Here is a 25,225-nt window from a genome sequence, read left to right on the forward strand (position 1 = left end):
AGTAACAACCTGTATTCGAAAGTCTTTCCACTAAAATCATTTTATCTACTAACGGCTTCCAAGTCCCAAATCATCTTCGTTCTAAAGAACTGAAATCTTAATTTCAGTTTCAATTACTGATATTAGATTTCAAAACAGTAAAATCTTTATTATACTGCATCACTTTTCTACTCCGATTATAACTTTTCATTAATATCTTCTTTAAGTTGTCATTAATAATAACAATCCTTATTAACCAGGTAGAACTGTAGAGCTAACGGTCAATTCAAAGCATACACCCAAAACTCGGGGAGAATATTTTGTTGTTTTTGAGCAATAATCTATTACTTTTTTCGTCTTATGACCGTACATTAGACGAAAAGAGTAACAACCTAAAAGTAACAAGAAAAATGACCGCTGCATCTATGTATGCGTTTTTGCAATGAACCACACATTCGCAAATTGTACTATATGTGTTAGTTAGAGATTAGTTTTTGTAGCTGTATTGATGTGATATTCGCTCATTACTCTATTCTTCACTAACTAAATTTAGCGCTAGCGTATGTGTACACTAGCGCCGAAATCAAGCAGTTGTGATTTTAGAAACCTATTCCCAGTTTTCAAACCACATGGATCCATTCGCAGATCGACGTCGCTTTTGTCCGTTTGCATCTTATAGGGTATAATAACCAGAAGAAGACATTTTTGTACTTGAATTAATTTCTCTTATGAGAGAAAAGTTGATTGTTGGTAGTTAATTGATTACAGTAGAATCAATATATATAGAATGCCAGTGTCGCAGTGCAGTGCTCGTGGTAAACATCACACATTTGAAAATTACGTATTTACACTGTATGCGCATATGTTTGAGTGATCGATTCAAAACGGGAATCTGATTGTCAAACTAAAAAGGCAACCCAATAAAAAATCCTGCTTTTCCGTAAATCACGTAGGATAAATCACCCGATTTGGTCGTTTTGGGGTATTTCGTCGGCAGGAAAATTTTCTATTGGGCAATTTGACAATGTAGTTCCCGTATCCAAGACACGAACCAGCAACATGTTTGCCACCAAAATATCCATGACACACCAGCGACACTGGCATTCTATATATATATTGACTATACTTTGATTACCCGAAATGCCCAAAAAGTTATGTTTACATCTTTAACAATATTGTCACATCATATTGTTGAGCTGTATTTTCCACATTAATCTTACAAACAGAATCTGTTACAAGAATACTAACGTATTTACATGGAGAAGATTTGCAAAATATGACATCTTTTGCATTGTAAATCTTTTAATAGATTTTGCTAAAAATACAATGATAAGTCGCTTAGAACACTATGCACCATATTCGTGCCAATTTTGTTTAAATTGTAGCTTATTGTGCCGGCAAGGTTCAGATCAGTTAAAACTTGTGCTCGTTTGTTCAGTATGACAATGTTAAAAATTGGCAAAGCTGCTAAATTTCAAGATTTTAAAGTTTAGGTGTCAAAAAGGTGTCACTTGAGTGCACAGTGTGCAACAAATTGTGCAATAAATGTACCGCAATTGTGATTAATGAGCTGAATTATGTAAGACATCGTTCCCTGGAAGGTGCCTAGCACAATGTTCTCAGCGACTTTCCCCTTCTAAAAATATTCGTTTGGTGAAAATATTGATGTTTATACATTGATTATCGAACTCGGAAGATAAATAAACTATTAATAAATAAATTTATAAATTAAAGTGTCTTTGATGTTTCCTTTATCCTGTTTCAAGCAGAATATATACAAAACTAATTATAAGCTAGAAAAAATATATGCCTGGGTTCATAATATGAAAAGGATCCATAACTGGTAGATGAACCCTATAATTAAAACCGATTACATGTTTGTCATGACCAGAGCTGCTAGTTTGTTTAACTTTTGGAAATTAGTATTAGTTTGCATGTCAATTCATTTTTTTTTCAGAGCGGATGATTGAAAATAAGCTACGTTTTCTAAGCTATGTTTGAAAATAAGCTATGTTTATGTTTTCTATGCAGAACTATATTCTAGAATTCAATGGCCGGTAAAAATAAAATAGTTTGCTTTGCTTCTTCCGTAAGGCTTACACAATAAAAGCAATGCAAACTGTTTTATTCATATGGCTCAATAGAACAATTTCTCGTTTACTCGTTTAACGTTGTACTTTAGCTGGAAAAATATACTGCAATTCAGTAAACAACCATGGTTTTCAAAATATCCGATAATGGATAATTAGTTGCTTTTTGCCCAGAAATTCTGGCCGCGCAGTTTTACTCTTTCGTATTGGAATACGCAAACAAAACTTACCAATACGCCCACACTTTACAGATGCAAACCAGGGTGCTAGCAGGCAGCCATATTTTGCAGCTAACATCGAACATATTGCTAGTCGGCAACAACTTTTCAAAGGACCAATCTGCAAAATGTAAACAAACCGAGTAAGGGTTATTCTCTGCTGGGCTAGCATAGGAAAAAACCCAACTCGGTTTATCTAAATTTTCAAATTGGTCCTTTTGAAAAGCTGGTGAAAAAATGTTTTCAAATGTCAGTCACGTTGCTCTTTGTTATGTCCCATCTGATGCTCCTGTCAGTACGAGTAGCACATGGTTGCTTAGATGTTTTGATGATTGCACAAATGGTAATGCTGTCATCATCTTTACAATAAAAAAAACAACAGACAGTTCCGGATGACAGTTTTCAGCCGATTAATTTTCGTTCGAATACGGCCCGCGGTTGCTGTAATTTGTTATAGGAAGGAATAGGACTGCTAGTCCACCGATGCAAACGGTAACGATTAGCAAATTCAACTTACAACGCACATTCACATTCAGCGTTTTTGTATTGAGTGCTATCCAACAGTAATGCTATGAATGTAAATCAAAGCGCGGGCGCAAACAGCAAACAGTTGGGCTGTATAATGTATACAATGTGCATTAGTATATGTTATTATTCAACCGGCGACGAACGCTATTACTCTTTAAGTAACAAAGTTGTTACTAAAAGAAGAATTTTTCGTTATTCCTTTTAAAGTAATAGTTTCAAGTTTTGGGTGTAGAAAAATATTATACCACTTTATACCACAGTCAAAGTGGCATAAATGTGCACGGTCTGAGAAACTTACTCGAAGTAAGAAAAAATCGTTGCTGGTGTTTGCATTCCTTTTGTGGTCAGTTTTTGAATTCGCTTTTACTTGAAGTTGATCTTCCGTTCTGTGATAAGAACCTTCCCCGGCTCCAAAAACCCCTACATGCTAATTTTCACGCCGATCGGTTCAGTAGTTTTCGATTCTATAAGGAACATACCGACAGACAGACAGAAATCCATTTTAATGGGTATAGGGTAGACGCTCCATTAGTCACGTAGCTAAGCACAATGTAATTTCTTTTTACTTGTTTATTAGGCTACATGATTCAAGCTAGTAGAATCAATATATATAGAATGCCAGTGTCGCTGTTTTTCTATAGGACTCATTGTGGTAAACATGATGCTAACAATCTGTATCAAGTCTGTGAATCGGGAACTTCATTGTCAGAGTTGCTCATTGTTATTTATCTGTTCTTAATCTGTGCGCTGGTTGGTGCTGTCATCAGTGCGTTCTCCGCTGTGTTTTTATGCCAGTGAAATGGTTTTAAACGTTCTTTTTCTTTTCGTCCGGATGAATAGAATCCCACAACTGCACCCTTTTGCACCGATTTTTTCAGAAATTTGAAGCAAGCGAAGCTTTTTATATCACATTACTTGGCAGTCATATTTGAAATTTTAAACTGGTTGTCAAAGTTTGACAATGAGATTCCCCTTTTGATGAATCTCAGGCACACACACATTTGCATATATAATGTAAATACATTATCTGAACATGTGTGATGTTTACCACGCGCACTGCAGTGACACTGGCATTCTATATATATTGATTATACTTTCAAGCTACATGTTGGATATAAATTTATCAAACACAAGGTATTTGTCACAAGGCAAGACAATTGCATCCCTTGTGCTCTTCTTCTTCTTCAGCAGCATAGAGCCGGGGTGGCTCGTGCTGTTTCAAGCACTCGTCTCCATTCAACTCGGTCTTGGGCCACTCGTCGCCAATTTCCTAGTCGTCTCAGAAGTCGCAAATCGCTTTCGACCTGGTCGAGCCATCGTGCACGTTGGGCCCCCCTGTTCCTGGTGCCGGTGGGGTTGTTGAAGAGGACCGTTTTCGTCGCACTGTCGTCCGGCATCCTTACGACGTGTCCGGCCCACCGTAGCCTGCTAACTTTCGCTAGATGTACGATGGGAGTCTCCCCAAGCAGTGCCTGTAGCTCGTGATTCATACGCCTCCGCCACTCTCCGCTTTCAGTTTGTACTCCGCCAAATATCGTCCGCAGCACTTTCCGCTCAAACACGGCAAGGGCGCGTATGTCCTCCGTAAGCAGCGTCACGGCTTCAAGTCCATAAAGAACTACCGGTCTAATAATGGTTTTGTACATTGTTAGCTTCGTGCGGCGGCGTATGCTTCCTGATCGTAGCGTTTTACGAAGGGCAAAGTAGGCCCGATTTCCCGCTTGGATGCGCCGCTGGATCTCCTTACTAGTGTTGTTGTCCGCGGTCACCAGCGATCCCAAATACACGAACTCTTCTACCACTTCTAGTTCGTCGCCGTCAACGGTTACCGTCCGTGGGAGGCGCGCATTTGTTTCCTTTGAGCCTCTTCCTTTCATGTATTTGGTCTTCGACGCATTTATTTTTAGCCCAATTCTCCTAGACTCCGCTTTCAGTCTGGCGTAGATTGCCTCCGCCGTCGCAAAGTTCCTGGCTATGATATCGAAGTCATCTGCAAAGCCTAGAAGTTGGCTACTCTTGGTAAAAATCGTGCCTCTCGTTTCAATGCCCGCTCGTCGGATCACCCCCTCAAGAGCGATGTTGAACAGCATGCAGGATAGACCGTCACCTTGTCTCAACCCTCGTCGCGTCTCGAAGGGACTCGAGAGTGTCCCAGAGATGCGTACGAAACACATCACTCGATCCAATGTAGCTCTGATCAGTCGCGTCAGTTTGTCCGGAAAACCGTATTCGTGCATTATCTGCCATAGCTTGTCTCGATCGACTGTATCGTATGCTGCTTTGAAATCGATAAAGATGTGATGCGTGGGCACGTTGTACTCCCGACATTTCTGCAAGATCTGTCGGATAGTAAACATTTGGTCCGTAGTTGCGCGAGCCCCCATGAAACCCGCCTGATAATTCCCTACGAAACCTTGTGCTATCGGTGACAGCCGGCGTAACAGGATCTGGGAGAGTACCTTGTAGGCGGCGTTTACCAACGTAATACCACGATAGTTGCAGCAGTCTAGCCGATCACCCTTTTTGTAGATGGGACAAACCACTCCTTCCATCCATTCCTCCGGTAGCTTTTCCTCCTCCCAAATCCTCGAAATAACCCAGTGTAGAGCCTTTGCTAGCGTTTCCCCGCCATGTTTATAAAGCTCTGCCGGTAGGCGGTCCTTCCCAGCGGCTTTATTGGTCTTCAGCAACCTGATTTCTCGTTTGACTTCTTGGAGATCAGGTGCTAGGACATCACTATCTTCCATGGGCGCTCCTTGGTTAATTTCCGTTCCGCCTCCTTCTGCGACTTCGCCATTGAGGTGTTCATCGAAGAACTGCTTCCACCTGTCGACCACCTCGCGCTCGTTTGTAATTAGATTCCCTCCCTCGTCCCTACACATGTCAGGTTTCGGTGTGTAGCCCTTCCGAGTTTGGTTCACCTTCTCATAAAACTTGCGCGTGTCATTAGCTCGGAATAGTTGTTCTAATTCTTCACGATCTCTGTCCTCCTTTTGGCGCTTTTTTCTCCTCAGGATCGTGGTCAACTGGTTCCTAGCTCGTCGGTACTTGGCCAGGTTCTCTCTAGTGGCAATACTTAGATAATTTTTCCAAGCGTTTTTTTTCTTCTCCACCGCTTGTTGGCATTCCCCATCAAACCAATCATTTTGTGTACTCCGAGGCTCAATACCTAGTGCCGCGGTAGCGGCCTCTCCGATGGCCGAGCGTATTCTGCCCCAACCGTCTTCGAGGTTTGAAGCACCTAACTCCTCGGAAGAAGGCAGTGCCTCATTCAGTACTCGCGCGTAGTTCTCGGCAGCTTGTGGGTTATCTAGCTGCCTGATGTTCAGCCGAGGAGGGCGGCTTTGACGTGTCCGGTATACAGTGGACAGCTTTGAGCGCACATGTACTGCTACTAGGTAATGGTCAGAATCAATATCCGCACCCCGACGGGAGCGTACGTTCGTGATGTTAGAGAAGAACCGGCCCTCTATGAGAACGTGGTCAATTTGGTTCATTGTACGTTGGTCAGGTGATCTCCAGGTGGCTTTGTGGATATCCTTGCGCGGGAAAAAGGTACTTCGGATCACCAGGCCTCGGGAAGCTGCGAAGTTTATACATCGTTGGCCGTTATCGTTTGTGTCGGTGTGCAGGCTATGGGGTCCTACCACCGGTCTATACATTTCTTCCCTACCGACCTGGGCGTTCATATCCCCGATGACGATCTTGATGTCCCGTGACGAGCAGCTGTCGTACGTAGCCTCCAGCCTCGCGTAGAACGCTTCTTTCTCATCGTCGGGTCTACCTTCGTGCGGGCAGTGCACGTTAATGATGCTATAATTGAAGAAACGGCCCTTTATCCTCAATACACACATTCTCTCGTTGATCGCCTTCCAATCTATCACGCGATCCTGCATTCCGCCCAGCACTACAAAGCCCGTTCCCAGTTCGTTGGTAGCGCCACCGCTCTGGTAAAACTGGGCCTTTCCGCCACGTATCTTCCATACCTTCTCTCCTTTGCGACAGATTTCCTGCAGAGCTACGATGCCGAGTTTGCGGGGTTCCAGCTGTTCAATCAGCACCCGCTCGCAACCTGCGAAATTTAGCGATCTGCAGTTCCAAGTCCCGAGTCTCCATTCGTCGTCCTTATTTCGTCGCCTAGGTCGATGCCGAATATTCCGCTCCGAATATGCTTGAATGTTGTTAGTTTGTGTTGTTTAGGTGTGTAGCCGTACTGGGGCAACACAACCGAGTCTCGTGATGGGGCTGCCATCTTATAGTGCCGAGACTCACTACCTCCTTCCCGGTTAGTATACGACCTTAGTTTCCACCGGGGTTGGTTACCCGATCTCCGCTGAGGTTGCTCGTATTCCGGCTGGTACCACGAGGAGGTCGGGATCGGAGTTGCTAGATAAGAGGCTAACGACCACTATGGGGTCTATATTCCGCATTATCTAGCCGTTTACCAACCGCTTGTGCTAGAAGCTTTATAAAGAAAAAAATTACTTTTCCGATTCAATTATAATGTACCAAAAGTTGCGCTAATGTTCCCTTAGTTAAGTTTGGTGTTCCTTTAATTGTGTCATTCCGTATACATTGCTAGGTGAAAAAACATTGTAGCACAACTATAGAAATGTGCGCCTATAGTTGTGCGCTACAACTGCGCCTGTAGTTGAGTTAGATTTTAAAAAATAGATATGTTAGCAATGTTAGGGTAACCAACCGAATTTGGACCGCTAGAGGAAGTAATTTTACATTTATTGGAATAAAATGTGTATTCACCTTGTTTTGCTATGCAAATCATGCAACACTCTCTTTTAGAACAACTTACCAAAAAGCCAGTGTTGTAGGATCATCTATTTGTCGATAAAAATGTCTATATTTTATTTAGAATGTAGTTTTCATACTTTGGACCCTCTCACTTTATTTTAGACAGTGTCCAAAATGTATTTTGGACACGGCAAATATCAACGAATATACTTTGGACACTCTAAGATGCATTCAACCAGAATACTAGTGCAGTTTATTTTTAGCATGTATTTATATTCATTTTAAATCAAAAAATTATCATGGGGTGGGATGAAGTAAATTTCAATATAAAATCAATCACGACTTTATATGGTTTAAATAGGTTTTTAATTTATGCTTGTTTTATATTTTCAACACAATTGGGTTACTGTAGATAAAAAAAACTCTCCGTTTATCATATAACATAACAGTAATCAGTCTTCATGTTTATTGATTACATCTGACGTGATATTAAAATATACGATTTAATATAGTTGGAACGTTAGAAAATATCCTCAGGCAGAGGGATAAAATATTTAATGTACGTGAAGTCCAAATTGTTACATTCTCGGTATCGGGTTCGTTGAGAAAATCGCATCAAGTGAAGTATTTCTTCTGTGTCCGATTGAATTACTAAAAACGCTTTCAAACTAAAAACTTTGAAAATGATTTGCAATGACCTTAATAGCACAGCTCAAGTCAATTTCACTTTTAAGGGGATTAATCACATAATGGTTCCTGTCAAGCGAAAGGTTTTTTTATACCAAGAAATATGGCGAAAGATACCATATGCAATAATATCGTGTTTCGGCGTCGGCGTAATCACACGCGTTCACACGCGTATTTCGTGATGCCTGGCCACCGTGCCTGGTCTATAAAGGGTTAAAACGCCTGAAACACTCATTTGGCTGTTCATATGACCTCAATGGACTCATTGAAGAACTTAAGAAGAGCAAACAAAAAAATTGTTTATTGGGGTTGATATAATCGGAACCATACTGTATGTATTATTCATTGATTCGTGAATTGTACTAACACGATCGAAAATAATTTTAAAATTATAACAAAACTATGTAATATGAACTAATATTTTGATATTCACTGTATCCACGCCGGCCAGTATGATCGCATCATGTGAATTGATCAAACATTGTATCTGACGAATATTTAGGATCAAAACATGTGACTAACATTTCTTGAAGTAAGCGGCAATCACATACCTACATATGGCTTTCCTCTGTATGCACCATACAAGCCTGCAGCGGTCGAACAATACAGTCACGATAAAGGTCATTTCAATATGGCGCCGAACACTACCACACCGAGCATCGCAATAGCGCAGCAGCAGTAGTAACAAAACCTGTTACAACTATACTGAAATCGTCACATAAATATGCTGCCGAAGTGCAGCGAAAGGAAACGCAAACAGCCAGAACGAAAATGCATTTCTCACTGATGGATGGCGGCGATCATCGATGATGGTCGCTGCAGAGCCGTTGATCGTATTAACGTGTCGGGCGTTCATGATCGTACCGCAGACGGGATGAAGCGAATTGCACAGAAAAACAAATAAAAAAAAACAGCGAGAATAAATACGTAGAACCGATGTTGGAACGCGGGACGACACTCTTCTACTCCGCGGAGCATTATGAAGTCAACCAACATGCCACGAACGACACCACATTAGCATGACATTGTCGGATGTTTTACCAGGAAATTGAAGGTGCATTCTTCGTGACGAGTTATTTGTCTGGTTGAAGACGGAGCAGCGATATAGTATGCAATAAAACCCAACCGCTGGAGTCATACCTGGTGCATTTATATGAAATCTATATTTAGAAAAAAAATTCTTTCTAGTGGTAAATACTTGAAAGCCTATTATGCCTACATTCTACGGTTATCAGTCTACGTTACGATGTCCAGCAGCTACAGGTACCAGCGACCCCTAACAATCGTTAAAACACTCATAAAACCTAGGGTACTGATACAATCTAGAGAAGTACAGGGCACATTCCTTTCATTGGGACAGTGCGACCGACGAGGAATCGTCCAGATGTCTGAAGTAGTCACGCTCGAAGTCGCTCATCAGCCGTGTCTGATCGAGATGGAAATTCTGCTTCTTCATCTGATCGACGGCCAGCAGCAGTTTCTTGTAGTCGGCCAACACCTCGCTTCGTTGCTTTCTTAATTGCTTAATTTGTTTTTCGTACGTCAACCGTTCCTGGCGGGCTCCGTCGCGGGTCTCCTGGAAGTTCGGAAAAGATAACCGACGATAAAACCTATGTTTGTTAGATTATCGTTTGCGTGAGAGTGTTTCCATTAGAAGGCAATCGAATGATTGTGAAATTACGACTAAAAGTATAGCTGATATTAGAAGTTACATGGTTTGTAGTCTTACATTGATCAAATTTACGAAAGACAGACAAACCATCCACATCACACCCAATAATAAACAAAAATAGGTGAAAATGTTACCTTTTCGGCATCGTTAGCAATGGATAGCTTTATCTTCAGACTGTCGATGTCTTCCTGCGCCTTCAACTGTTTCTTCTCCAAATTTTGGTTATTTTGGCTGATGCAGCGAATCTCGCTTCTGGCTGTTGCCAGCTCTTTTGCGGCGTTCACAATTTGAACTTCCTTTTCCTATGGGCAGCGGAAAGAAAAATGTAGGTTAATTTTTATGAGGCAAAATAGCTGCCTAAAAATAAATTTGAAGTTTAGGTTATTGTTATAGTAGCATTGTTCAGTGTGCGGTACACAACCCCAGCTAGAAGACTTGATATTGATGCAGGTAACACTCATTTATAAAATTCTCACGCTATACTTGACCCCTTTGTTTGCCGGCTTGTAGGTCCAAAGTTGGGAATGACTTATTTACATGTTCCCAACATTGGACAGGCGCAAGAATTAATAAACGATAAAATATTTTATGGTTAAAGTCGCACGGATTTTGGATTGAGTTTCTCAATTTTTTTTTGCAATATTGTGAGGCAATCGCTTTATAGTTTTAACTTTTCTCCGAATTAATTGGAGTTATCTGTGAAAGTTCGTTGATCGAATTGTTTACGATGGAAGTATGTAGGTACTTGTATTTATTTTGTACTATATCAATAGTTTTTTTCTGCATGTAATCTAAATGTTTCTTTCATCTAGAAATTATATTATTCATACAAAAAATAACAAATTATTATCTAGTGGTTCAAATGCCTTCCAAGATATTCGAAAACTGAAACAAGTGTTTCAGAATTGCTCTTTCCAAGCACTGTCAGCGCTCTAATTTACGATTTTCAAAAAAAGGGAAAGAACGTTCCCAACACACGACCCAACTTGTAGCAGAAAAACAGCACAGAAAAGCGTGAGTATAAATTACAAAACAAATGAAAAGTGAGTTTTATATTCACATCACAATTCAAACGGCGTAAAATTGCTCGCAAGCAAAGTCTGCAGAATAGAATGTTTAAGTGCCCTGGTTCTGCGTAAAAACATTACAATCAGCTCAAAGCGGCATAGGAACAGGTGAGTATTTTACAGCCAATTGATGACTGAAAGAAGGTCATTTGATGGAACAAAAGTAGAATAATATTATTGTTAGTGCTGTAACTATTGCTATAGTTATTTGGGTTTGATGGCATTATAGCAGACAACGGCTGAGAACCGAAAAAAATGATCTGAAAACCGACAGTTAAACTTGGTGTAGATGAATCATGGGCACGTCATTAATTGTCAACTAACTTAACTTTTTTTTAACAATTTTTCTCCAGGGCTCGATGGCATTATTCGCTGGCAAAGAACTCGAACTCATTGATCAATTAGTGACATATAAATTTTAATTAGAACTGGATCATGTTGAAGCAAAAACTTCCAATTAGGAGGTAATCAAAAGCGTTCAGAAGTTGATTACGGCAAAAAATTCAATGTAGAAGTAAACGTGATTTTTTTATTGGAATTTCAATTTAAAAGGAGTTTAAATGATAGTGCATAGTAAAAGAATTAAATTAGAAAAGGAATTCTCGATAACTCTTATTTGAGATTCTACTAAGGCGCTCAAAAATAACTCTTTTGATTGTGGAAATTTTTTTATGGAGTGTACGCATTTATGTATTAACGCGTTAAAAAAATGAACTTTTTTCGGATGGAGATAAAAAAAACTAAGACAGCTAATTGAGTTTGATAAATTTCCTATGGAAAATAATTATATTAGTTTACTTGCCAAAAAATTCTACGCCCTTGCGAGCGTCCTTCCGGCAATTAATCAGAACATTCGCTATGGCGGACGAAAACATGCGTATAGGCATGTTTTTGAGTTTACTCTTCGATTTATTTATCAATTCCTCTTCAGTTTTCGCGACAATGATTTGGTCTTACGCTTCAGGTTTGCCCAGAAAATCTCGATGAGATTCGTCCAGACATTGGGCGGGTTCGCCGACTTCGATATTCAGCCGCTCCATCTCGTCCAACGATCGCTTCGAGTAGTGGGCCGTCGTCAGATCCGGCCAAAACATCGCGTCTTCGCCCTTACGGAATTTCTTTATTAATGACGAAACTTCCGGCAGGCACTTCGTACTATAGATTTCCCCATCCACGGTCAGTCCGGAGCGAAAGAAGAGCATCTTTGACATCCGCTGATTGTCAACCACAGCAGCACCTTCTTGGGGAACTTGGTGTGTGAAATGAACTTCACCTCGGAGCTCACTTGCTTCGTGAGGGAAGTAAAATACGAAGTGCCCTGCCAGTCGTTGCCACCCAGGGTGAGATTGGTCTCGTCGTCCATCACCACCGCCACGTCGCGATTCGCCGGGAAAATTGCCTTGAGCATCCTATTCAGCCGCTACCACTGCGTCATTGCCTGCAGATCCGAAACCACTGGACGGGACTGCCGCTTCCTGACATGTATGTCCATGTTCGCCAAGTACTTTTTCACTGTTTGGCTGGTTGCTCCCGGCCAAGCACACGCAGCGATGTAGCCCCCTTTCCATTGGTCTTCCTCTTCAGCATTCTTTGGAGCTTCTTGTACTCACTACTCACTGCTCATTAACTACTACTCACTACTCACTAGTCACTGGTCTATACTTACTACTCAGTACACACTGCTTACGACTCACTACTCACTACTCACTAGTCACTACTCACTACTCATTATACACTATTCGCTACTCACTACTCTCTACTCATTGCGCACTACGCACTACTCAATACTCATTACTTAATACTCAATACAATCACAAACGAGCGCGAGGTGGTCGACAGGTGAAAGCAGTTCTTCGATGAGCACCTCAACGGCGATATAGCAGCAGGAGACGCAATGGAAGTTAACCTCGGTGTACCTACAAACGACAACAGCATACCGGCTCCCGATCTCAAAGAGATCCGGCGAGAAATCGGTCTGCTAAATAATAATAGAGCCGCCGGAAATGACCGACTCCCGGCTGAACTCTACAAAAATGGCCAAGAACCGCTAGCAACGGCGCTTCGCTGGAAGAAGAGAAACTACCGGAGCAGTGGATGGAAGGCGTAGTCTGTCCCATCTACAAAAAAGGCGACCGGCTAGACTACTGTAAGTACCGCGGCATTACGCTGGTTAACGCCGCCTACAAGATGCTCTCCTAGATTTTGTTGCGTCGTCTATCCCCAATAGCAAAAGATTTCGTAGGGCAGTATCAGGCGGGCTTTATGGGGCTCGCGCTACTTCGGATTAAATTTTTACTCTCCGACAAATCCTCCAGAAATGTCGAGAGTACAACGTGCCCACGCACCATATTTTCGTGGATTTCAGAGCAGCATACGATACCGTTGAACGCGAACAGCTATGGCAGATAATGCACGAGTACGGTTTTCCGGACAAACTGACGCGGCTGATCAGAACTACTCTGGAACGAGTGATGTGCTACGTGCGCGTTTCGGGGACACTCTCATGTCCTTTCGAATCGCGCAGAGGGTTACGGCAAGGGGATGGACTGTCCTGTATGTTATTCAATATCGCTATTAAAGGTGTTATCCGGCGAGCTGGCATCGAAGCGATCGGCGATCTTCAGCAAGAGTAGCCAACTCCTAGCCTTTGCAGACGACCTCGACATCATTACTAGAAACCGTGGGACGGCGGAGGCAATCTACGCCAGACTAAAAACGGAGGCTAGGAGAATAGGGTTACAAATTAATGCGCCGAAAACCAAATATATGGTAGGAAGAGGCTCCCGAGAAAGTAACGTTTGCCTCCCACGGACAGTGACTTTTGATGGCGATGAACTGGAAGTGGTTGATGAGTTCGTATATTTGGGATCTCTGGTCACCGTCGACAATAATACCAGTAAGGAGATCCAACGACGCATTCAAGCTGGAAATCGAGCCTACTTTTCCCTCCGCAAGACGTTTCGATCTAGAAGCATACGCCGCCGCACAAGGCTGACGATGTACAAAACGCTAATAAGACCGGTAGTCCTCTACGGACTTGAAACAGTAACTTTGCTTACGGATGACATACGTTCACTTGCCGTTTTTGAACGAAAGGTGTTCCGGACCATTTTTGGCGGAGTACAAACGGAAAGCGGAGAGTGGCGGAGACGTATGAATCACGAGCTACAGGCACTGCTTGGAGAAATTCCCATCGTACATCTGGCGAAAGTTGGGAGACTACGGTGGGCCGGCCACGTCGCAAGGATGCCGAACGACTGTGTAGTGAAATTCGTTCTCTTCAAGAACCCCACCGGCACCAGGAATAGAGGGGCTCAACGTGCACGGTGGCTTCACCAGGTTGAAGTCGACTTGCGTGTGTCGAGACGCGCAACGAATTGGCGACGAGTAGCCCAGAACCGTATACAATGGAGCGGAATTTTTGATACGGCAAGAGCCATCCCGGCTCTCGGCTGAATAAATAAGTAATACTCAATGCTTACACTTCTATCACGCGCTGCTTACTTCTATTAGTCACTTCTTACTTCTACTATTCACTACTTACTTATTTCTATATTCTTATTTCTATTATCCACTGCTTACTTCTTACTTTTCTTCACTCACTGCTTACTTCTCTTAACTCACTTCTTACTTCTTATTACTAATTTCTCACTTTTCATTTATAAACTCTTGCCTCGGAAAGGGGCAGAATCCCAGAAGGGAGGCTACCAAAAAGCTCTAACTTCTGGTCTGGGAGTCGTGGAAAGTGTCGCATAAGATGTATTTTGGCTACCGCGGACTGTCATGTAGGCGATCGTCATGTTCGGGTTTGGCATGGCGGTTTGGTGGCGCCTGATCTGGTGGGTTCACGGTCGGTCACTCGACAATTTGCTAGTATTCGGAGAGAAAACAAGAAAAAAAGGGAAATACTGGCATGGAAAACAGAGCAACGACAGAAAAATTCGAACAAAGACGGAGTCTATGAAGAGAAAAAGATGAAAGAGAAGAAAACGGGAGAAAAACCCGAAAACGAGGAAAAAAGAGCAAACTGAACAGAAAAAAGGAAACGGAAAAGAAAAGAAGAAAAAATAGAGGAAAGAAGCGAAAACCATTAGGAGAATGAAGAACACGAGAAAGAAAAAAGAAGAGTAAAAAAGGGAAAACGGGTTAAAAAAGGAGGACAAGAACAAAAGTTATGCCGAAAATAGAATAGACGCGATAGAAAAAACGGGACATCTAAAAAAGAGAAAAAATGGAACAGACGTAGGCGACAAACGAGAAGGAGAGGAGCTAGATAAAAACGAAAGCTGGAAAAGAAAAAAGGGAGAAGAGAAGAGAAAATTTACACCTTTTCTCTTCTCTTCTCCCTTTTTTCTTACACTTAAGTCTCTATTAACACAGGGGATATGTGGCACGTAAAAGAAAACTGTTAAAACCCCGCATTAATTTGAAAAATGTTATAAAGCAACCGGTTAATTTATAAAAACGTTATGAGAGTAAATCGTGTTAATTCAAAAATCGTCATAAAAACCGTGTTAATTCAAAAGTCACCGAAAAAACTATTTAAAATCCAAAAGTCGTCGAAAAAACCGCTCGAATTTAAAAATTTGGAAAACCCGCATTAAACCACAAAATGATGGAAAAAACCGCGTAAATTCAAACATACCATAAAAATAAACCGTGCTAATTCAAAAAACGTCATAGAAAATCGCGATAATTCAAAAATCGTCAAAATAAACCATATAAAAAGGGACTTGAGTGTACAAAAATTGAATAAAAGACAAGAGGGAAACCAGAACTGAGAAAAAGTAAAAAAGAAAATGGGACAGTAAACAAAAACAACGAGACAAAGAAACAGAAAATATGGGACAGAAAAAAACGAGAGAAAAACGGTACAGAGAAAAAAACAGAACAAAAGCTAAATAAAATGGACAGAAAAGAGGTGAACGTTTGAGAGAGTAAGACGAGATATGTCAATCCTAATTGCAAATACAGTAATGTTCCGATTTTGTAAGCTCCCGGTTTTGTCTGCCCCCGATTTTATCAGCTTTGTATGCCGATTTTATCAGCCTAACCCTTTTGTTCAATTTTTGTATTTGAAATAAAGCTTTAAGCCCAAATTAGTCCAAATTCAAACACTAATTTAATGCCCTATGCGGGATCCAATTTCAATTCTCATTTCTAGTCCAATTTCAATTTTGATTTTAAGTCCAATTGCACCCGAAAGTCCGTAGTTTTCAATCTGCCGGTATTTTCGTAATAAATTATAATAGATTCACCATCCTACGATTACTCGATACTCCAGGCCAAAACATTGTTCTGAAAGGTTGGGCTCCCTACCTTCTGTTTACGTCTGAGCACGCTAGTAATCTTTACTGGTGTTATTATCGGCAGTGACCAGAGGTTCCAACCCCTTGACCTCAACAACCACTCATATCGCAGGCAATAGTTACTGTCCGTGGGACGTGAACGTTGTTTTGTCTGGAGCCTCTTCCAATCGTATAACTATTTGGCTTTAGACGCATTGATCCCAAACCTCCCAGCTTCCGTCTTTAGTCTGACGTAGATTGCCTCCGCTATCCCATGGTTTCCTGCAATAATATTAAGCTGCAATAGCGACGTAGAAGAACATACAGGACAGTCCGTCCCCTTGCTACCACTACCAGCCTCTATGTGATTCGAAAGGACTCCAGAGCGCTCTCGAACGACACACGTAGTACATCGTTCGTTCCACTGCTGGCTTTAATCAGCCGTGAAAGTTTGTTCGGAAAACCGTTCTCGTGCACTGTCTGCTGTAGTTTTTCGCGTTCGACTGTATCATATGTTAACTGATCCATGTTAATCATTTTTTATTTAAAACATTTTCTTTGTTATTTTTTCGTTTAAAACTTAAGGATGAATGAAAACAAACTCTTTTATTTATTCATTGTACGTACATAGCTGTTCCCCATAACGGTACTTTTTATTTTCACAAGAGTAAAATACAGTACCTGCTTACAAAGCTGGACTATCATAAAAAATTTCAACAAACGCTCGCCGACGTAGCAGACAAAAAGGGCTTTTCTTAGAAACTATTTTCTATGGTGAATTAAATAAAAGAACTTATTTGATTGTCATTAGAAACTAAAACCAAAAATTGTCGATTCTTTGTTGACTGGCAGTAAGAATCAGAACAGCCTTAGGATATTACTGAAATATTACACTGCGTAATGTCCCTCTTGATTGCTTTTGTATTTAAATTTATATACCTGCCTACCTGCCGTAAAAGAGTAGCAGAGAAAGCTCTGCTAATGTTTCTTACCGGCAGAAATTGTTTATCGAAAGCCGGTTCGATAAAAGTGAAGGTAACAAAACATTTGCATTCCGGCTGCAAGTTTGCATAGAAAATCAAGCTAAATTGGTCGTAAATGATTCAGATTAAAATTTACGTGTGTTTAAACAGAATCGTAATTCATTTTTCTTTTTTGTTTTTTTTTTTGCTATGTCGGCAAACGTTTGGTGATGATATTTCAGCTTTGTTCAGAAAATACAGCCGGCTTTTGTGAGAAGGAGAACGATATATAACTACAGTTATGTGCGTACAAACTGTCATTCAAATCGGAAAAGGTCAGCACAACAATCAATTGATTCAATTATTTTTAACACTTGTAATCTAACAGTAAAATGAAAGATTTGTCATATCGGCAGGATTTTAGTTTCGTCAGATACTGAAAGTTAAATTTCATAATAATGAACTCAAACATTCGGAAATGCAGAAAACGTATGTTTCTTCGTATTACTCGTTCTCACTGGCGATAGTGAAAGTAACGATGGTAAAATATTCCTAAATAAAACTTTTTTGTATGCAATTGAGTCAATAAGTTCGTGTTTCATGACAGTGGGCAATGCAATCGAAACAAAAACTGAAAGAGACGGATCTAGTTAGTTGACAATTAATGATGTTACAATCAATGATCTACGCCAGGGTTAATTGACGCTTATCAAAGTTTCCCCGGTTCTCCGCCGAGTTTCTATTATATTACCGTCGAGTTTCAATAACTTTAACATTATTCTAGTTCCATTTGATCAAGTACACTTTTTTCAGTCAATAATTGTCCATAAAATGCTCACAACATGAGTCGATTTTGATATTTTTTGCGAATAACCAGGTTTTTTAAATGCACTCTATTCTGCAGACTTGTTAGCCTACAAGTCATTTCACGCCGTTTGAATTGCGATGTGAATAGAAAACTCACTTTTATTTATTTTGCAGGTTATATTTATAATTTGCAGTGATTTCTTCCTTTGTGTAGTATAACAAAGATATGGAAGCCGTCGAGACTAGAAATATCTATTTGTGCATGCTTGTACGTAACGGTGCTTTTATTTGTTTGTTTCTCGTAGATAACTGAACCAATTCCAGCACTATTACTTTCTTTTGAAAGATATTATTACCTCGCAAGTCACAATAGAATAGTTTCTCGATCAGAAGTTTTATTTAAAATTGATTTGGTATTGATTTTCACCAAAGCATTAAAGAATGTTTGATTTGTACAATGAATGTTTTGTGTTGGGAAATATTTCATTGTAAATTCTCTTGTGTCTGTGGAGTGAACGTTTTGTATATTCTGATAGTCTTCTATAAGAGCATATCTGAAATATTAAAAGACGAAGCGCCTGTGAAGAAAAGAAGACGTCAGACTCATTCAAAGTATCGCATATGCGATAGCAATCAAATCTATACCTATAAAAATGGATTTCAGTCTGTCAGTCTGTCTGTCGGTATGTTCCTTATAGAATCGAAAACTACTAAACCGATCGGCGTGAAAATTTGCATTTAGGGTTTTTGGGGCGGGAGAAACTTCTTATGATAGTTAGAGACTCCTCCCCCTAAGAGGGGGGGGGGGGGCTCCTATACAAATGAAACACAAATTTCTACAAAACTCAAGAACTAATCAAGCAAATGGAACCAAATTTTGCATGTAGGGGATTTTGGAGTTTTGAATTTAGTTTATGTAGGTTAGAGACCTCTTACCCCTGTGGTAGGGGGATAAGGACACTCATACAAATAAAACAGAAATTTTTGCGTAACTCAAAAACTAATCGAACTCGAGAAATTCGAGACTCTTCCACAAAACATTAGTTAATAAGAAGACCACAAAAACTATTTATAGTAACAGTAGACACAGACAAACAGACATAACACTTTGAAGAAAAATCAACATAAATTATCGTCCACACATTTTGCCTGAACACAAGTACCATCCACGGATGGTTCGATCACTTTGACTCAATTTTGATTCATTTGAAAGTATCGTTATGTATGGGATATTTGAAGAACTAGTTCTTTTCTACAATTTTGCTGAACAAAGTTTTACTGCATCTTTTGTAGTTACGATGCTACAATGCTAGTACCTCGTTAGTAACTAAGTGAACGTTTATTTAGTCACTAATGAAGTACTAGCATTGTAGCACCATAAATATATTTACGGTGATACAACAAAACTTCATTCAGCAAAATTATAGGTAATAACTGGATCTACAAATGTCCCATATATAACTTTGTTGATTTTTGGCTCGATTGAAACGGTACTGTCCAATGAATCAAGAATGATTGAAAGTGATCGAACCATCCCTGGTACCATCTATGATCGACATTCCCAAATATTAAATGGCAACAGGATTCCCGTCCTTTCGTTAAAAAGCGCCATTTTGACGAATACGGAGACATTCCCAACTAAACCCAAATTTGAAACGGTTTATTTGGTGCGAAGAATGGAAAACGAGTATTATGCCTGTTTGTCTGTGACTAAATCATTCAGGGTGAGACAACGGCAGGCCGCGAGTGCTGCCGGCGAGCCACCATCGGAAGCGCCAGCCACTGCGGGGGGGGGGTCGGGGGTGGTAACCCATCAACACTATCTAGGTTTATTTGTTTTCCTAGGTCTACTGACCTCTATTACCTTCCTTAAGTTGGGTCCAAACGAGCAGCAGCGAGTAAGAAGAGGATCATCCCTGCGAAATGGTACATTCCGCTTAAGATTTTTCGCGAAATGGTATTCGGCGAAATGTTGTACAATCACGGCGAATATTGCTATCCGCTTTCTGGTTAAGCAATGATGGGAGTTGTTTTCTACTTTACTGTGAGGAAAAATTGCAAAGGGTCTAGGCGGTTTTCCATACAAAAAATGCCCCCGAACCTAGTTAAATTATACAATGATTCAAACAAAGTACTTGACCTGATGAGCATTTTGGCAAATTTTCAAATCATTAGACGCCATCTTGCATCAGTAATGGCGGCTAGAGTGAATTTCATTTTTCGCACCAATTATCATAAAAATTTGAAAAAAATCACAAATGTTATACTCACTGCAGGACACATTTCCAATGTTTTTTGGAAATTTTGCGATGCGAATATCACAGTAAAAAAAATCGAAAAAGTTTTCAAGAGCATTTTTTTCAGTGTTCCAAAGATGGCGCCGCTTATTTTTTTCTATCAAAAAATTGTTTAATCAAATGTATAAATAATAGGTTTTTTTAGATTTTTAGAAAATGTGGATCGCGGTCAAATTTTCTTTTGAAAAGTTCAATATTAAAATTGCTTTTATATGTAGTTCAGGAATACGTCAATAGGTTACTAAACCAACACACTGCTTACACTACCGGTAATTTATGATGGCTGGCAGTGCTTTTGAAATAAGAATTGTGTTTGTATTTGAAATTGTATGTAATTTTTACAATTTAACAGTAAAAAAAATTGGAAAAATTATAAAAAAATTGATGAACATTTCTTTTAGTGTTTTAAACATGGCGTCGCAGATTTTTTCATCAATAGATTACGAAATAGATTGTGAGAATTATATATTTTTCCATTTTTATTGTAAAATAAATGATAACTTGAAAAATTATATATTCTAAATTGATTGCGAGCATGCGAGTACTGTAGTATATCAGTGTCCATATGTAAATTCGCAATGTTTCTCAATGCTCTAATAACCATTTTAATGTAGTGCGATTTGGTTTTTGGTGCAACAGTACCCGCTCAGTTAGTTTTCATGTACGACACGGGTCTAACAAGCCAGTCGTCGTATGTCTATTCCCTAGACATAGACATTGAACGCTTAAAGTAACTAGACGTGCCTGTTCTGCGTCCGAAGATGGACGAAAGCATGCAGTAGGCTGAAACGCGTCACGCATAAAACAAACATAGTTATCATTTCACCGAAAAGAATCAAGCAATCTCAAATCTTTAAATTTTTGTTATATAGTACTAGCTGACCCGACAAACTACGTATTGCCACAAATTAAACTGTGTTGTACATAAATCGCGAATCTCGGATGACCTTTGTCACAATCCTGAGTTTTGCAAGTTTCTGGGGAGTTTATGGGAGTTTTAATATATAAATTTTCCTCACAGTAAAGTAGAAAACAACTCCCCCCTCCAGCGGTTAGCCTGATAAAATAAAGCGGATAGCATTTAAATATTCGCCATCATTACAAACCATTTCACCGAATACCATTTTGCGGAACACCAATTCTCGGTTGACCATAACGCGGAATATAGAGTTTCGCAGAATACCGTTTCGCTAAAAACCTTACGCGAGATGTACCATTTCACGGAAATTTTTTTCGTAGAAAGTACCATTTCGCAGGGGTGACCCAACTGAAGGAAAGTAATAGAGGTCAGTAGATCTAGGAAAATAAATAAACCTAGATAAACGTGATCTCTACGCGGGGCTGCCCCCCGCAGTGGCCGGTGCTTCCGACGGCAGGTCGCCGGCAACACTCGCGGCCTGTGGCCTGTCGCGCTGAATTATCTAATGTTACTATTGATAGTTTTTGGTGGTCTTGTTATTGAATAATGTTTTATGAAAGAGTCTAAAATTTCTCGATTTCGATTAGTTTTTGAGTTACGCAAAAATTTCTGTTTCATTTGTATGAGAGTCCTTATCCCCCTACCACAGGGGTGAGGGGTCCTAAACCATCATTAAAAAATTCCTGCCTCCAAAACCTCCCGCATGCCAAATTTCGTTCCATTTGCTTGATTAGTTCTGGAGTTATGAGGAAATTTGTATTTCATTTGTATGGGAGCCCTCCCCTCTCCTAAAAAGGTAAGGGGTCCTAATTCATCATAGAAGAAATTCATGCCTCCAAAAACACCCACATGCCAAATATGGTTCCATTTGATTAATTAGCTCTCCAGTTATGAGGAAATTTGTATTTCATTTGTATGGGAGCTCCACCACCTCTTAAAAGGGAGAAGGGTCATTATTCCTCTCCTAAAGAGAGGAGGAGTCTCAATTCACCATAGAAAAAAAAATCCCAGCAAAAACACCCACATTCTAAATTTGGTTCCATTTGCTTGATTAGTTTTGGAGTTATGAGGAAATTTGTATTTCATTTGTTTAGAGGCCCCCCCTTCTAAAAAGGTAAGGGGTCCTAATTCATCATAGAAAAAATTCATTCTTCCAAAAATACTCACATGCCAAATATGGTTCCATTTGATTAATTAGTTTTCGAGTTATGCAGAAATTTGTGTTTCATTTGTATGGGAGCCCCCCTCTTAGTGGGGGGAGGGGTCTCTAACCATCATAAGAACCTTCCCTGGCACCAAAAACCCCTACATGCAAATTTTCACTCCGATCGGTTCAGTAGTTTTCGATTCTATAAGGAACATAGAGCAGACAGAAATCCATTTTTATAGGCATAAATTTGTATGGGAGCCCCCCCCCCTCTTAGTGGGGGGAGGGGTCTTTTGCCATCGATAGAACCTTCCCTGGCAATAAAAACCCCTATATGCAAATTTTCACGCCGATCGGTTCAGTAGTTTTCGATTCTATAAGGAACATACGGACAGACAGACAGAAATCCATTTTTATAGGTATAGATAAAAAAAGTAAAATCTAGGTACTTTAAACAAAAAAAGTTAGTTCAATTAGAATCAATTGAGTCATAATGCTTAACACAAACAAAAATAGAACAACGATACGGTACCTTCACCAGCTTATCCAGCTCTAAGTTACGTTCCTCGTACTTCTTTACGGTACGTTCGAGTGCTGCATTTTTGGTCAGCAGTTGCTCTTTGAAATTCTCCATCTGTTTCAAGCGATCTAGGGCCAAGTTTAAATCCTTCATGTTTGCGTCGTTTTGTTTTTGAACAGCTTCCAGCTCCGTTTGAATAATGGCAACTTTTGATTTAAGAAACCTGCCAAATCGGATGAATAACATGAAAAATAACAAATAGGTGGGAGAGAGTTTGAAACTTACTTGATCAATCCCTCGGAGCTGATGTTTTTCTTTTCCAGCACTTTTGGCACCACATCGGCCATGTTCTTGTTAATGCTTTTAGCGGAGCAGGTCTGCTTAGCAACGGTTTTGTTGTTAATCTTTTTTTCGCCCCCTTTCACGCTCTGCACGTCTTCTTTCGAACCAGAGGAAAGATTTGATTCCTTCTCGCTTGCATGAGATTTTTCCTCCGTACAGTGGGAACTTTCATTGCAATCGGTTTCCGTGTCCGACGGTGTCATTCGGTCACAGTCATTTTCCTTATTACCCCCGTCGCCGGAAACGATTCCCGGATCATCCGCCAGTGCCATGTGACCGTTGGTCTTGCGAAGATTATTTCTCATCCGTCGTTTGGTACTCATCCAGCTAGCATTTTCGTTCAGTTCGAACAATCCTCGAGATTTAGCATTAATTTCTTCGTTCAACCGAAACAGGACACGTTCACGCTCCAGCAGTACGGCATCCATATCGTCAATTGACCGGCAAGTTCAATGAAACGCGGCACGACTTTGTTACCTTCAACTTCGAGGTTCGATGGTTCAACGGTGAATGAAATTAGGGTAGCGAACTCACCGTTTACCTTTCCGCGTGTTTGGTTTGCATGGAAGCGACGACCGGCGACGGCATAAAAACACTTGCTACCGGCAGCGTTCGCATGACTACCAGCTGTCTAGTGTTGAGCGGCCACTTTGAGGAAAACATGCACTGCTATTTTAACTTTCAATATGTTCTTACCTAGCCAATTTCGGTCGGAAGAATATTGACATTGGTGTAGTGTAGGGTGATCTTTTCTGTATCAATTCTAAGCTCCCACCATCCATAAATCAGATCATTTTAAAAGAGGCGTTTCTGGTTCTATAAGCATTTTGATCAACAATTTCCGGCCAATAAAATTTCAATCATGCATACAAAGCAATCCAAATCATACAGAAGTTATTCATCTGAGTATCTTTTTGTAATATTGATTTGTTTGTTCAAGATTTTATTTGCCTCGCACCGATGATGATGAAAGTGTTTGTTTACAAAAGCCTTTACAATCCAAACAAGAACTTCACTTCACTATTGTGTTAAAAGTTAAAGTATAACAAACAAATCAAACAATAGAAGGCTGGAATTGAAAAACTCGATTTATTCCACATAATAGTGAAAGGAGCCTTTGTAATCCTATCAATCAGTCCTGTTCTTGTATTAAACATATTGATGGAAGCAAAAATTTCATCAGCAGGTCTACTTTTATTCAATCTTTTAGACGTTGGTAAAACGATATTAATCGAGAGAAATCATTTATGCTTGGTTCTATTGAATAAATACTAAAGTAAGTTAGCCTATAGTGGACTCATTAGCTATAATGGATCTCGGGTACAAATTTGGTGTTTATTAGCTTGTACTTTTTATATCTAATAATATATGACATGAAACAGAAAGTACTAAACATAACAAAATTTTAGCCATTAGTGTACCATCTCTAAATGCAAAATGCACTAAAACTCCTATAATGGGTTCGGTTGTTATACTTTTTTAAACTACAAGGGTTCAATACAAATGTATTGAAACATATGTAAAATATTTGAAACATAAATTTATATTTTTCAGGCTTAATCGAAATTCACTAATATTGTAAAGGAAATCGGTAGAGCGTTTAGCATTTCCAGTTCTAGAGAGTTCATAGAAGAAGACAACTCAAGCACTAAACGGTCCACTAACGGGTAATTTACCCTAGCCAACATCCGGTCTGCATTGCTTCGCCTCTGAAGATCTTGAATACATGTTCCTTAAACCTTCAATATTAGAGTCAATTTCAATATGTTAACACAGAACATGAAACTCTGCCCACAGCTGAAAAGTTTTAATATTGATCAATTTTATTGAAGATAGTAACTTGCTTTCTGCAAGAATCCTAAGATACTCCGAAAGATTAGGGACAAAACATATGTTTGTCTGTGTTACCACTCCACATATGTTGTACAAAATGCCATATCGCCGGTAGTCGAA

At 40.0% G+C, this 25,225-nt stretch overlaps 1 protein-coding gene across 1 annotated transcript; it reads right to left on the reverse strand.

The window, feature by feature from the left end:
* Nucleotides 1-9,468: 9,468 nt before the first annotated feature.
* LOC128737935 (dynein regulatory complex protein 1) lies at nt 9,469-23,928 on the reverse strand. The gene is made up of 4 exons (XM_053832711.1): nt 23,216-23,928; nt 22,943-23,153; nt 10,058-10,225; nt 9,469-9,827 (listed from the first exon to the last, which is right to left on the reverse strand). Exons 1-4 carry the CDS (start codon nt 23,698-23,700, stop codon nt 9,600-9,602), a joined length of 1,092 nt encoding a protein of 363 aa, XP_053688686.1. The 5' UTR covers nt 23,701-23,928; the 3' UTR covers nt 9,469-9,599.
* Between the last annotated feature and the right edge of the window lie 1,297 nt (nt 23,929-25,225).

Source organism: Sabethes cyaneus, chromosome 2 (genome assembly GCF_943734655.1).
Source record: "Sabethes cyaneus chromosome 2, idSabCyanKW18_F2, whole genome shotgun sequence".
NCBI classification, from domain to species: Eukaryota; Metazoa; Arthropoda; class Insecta; order Diptera; family Culicidae; genus Sabethes; species Sabethes cyaneus.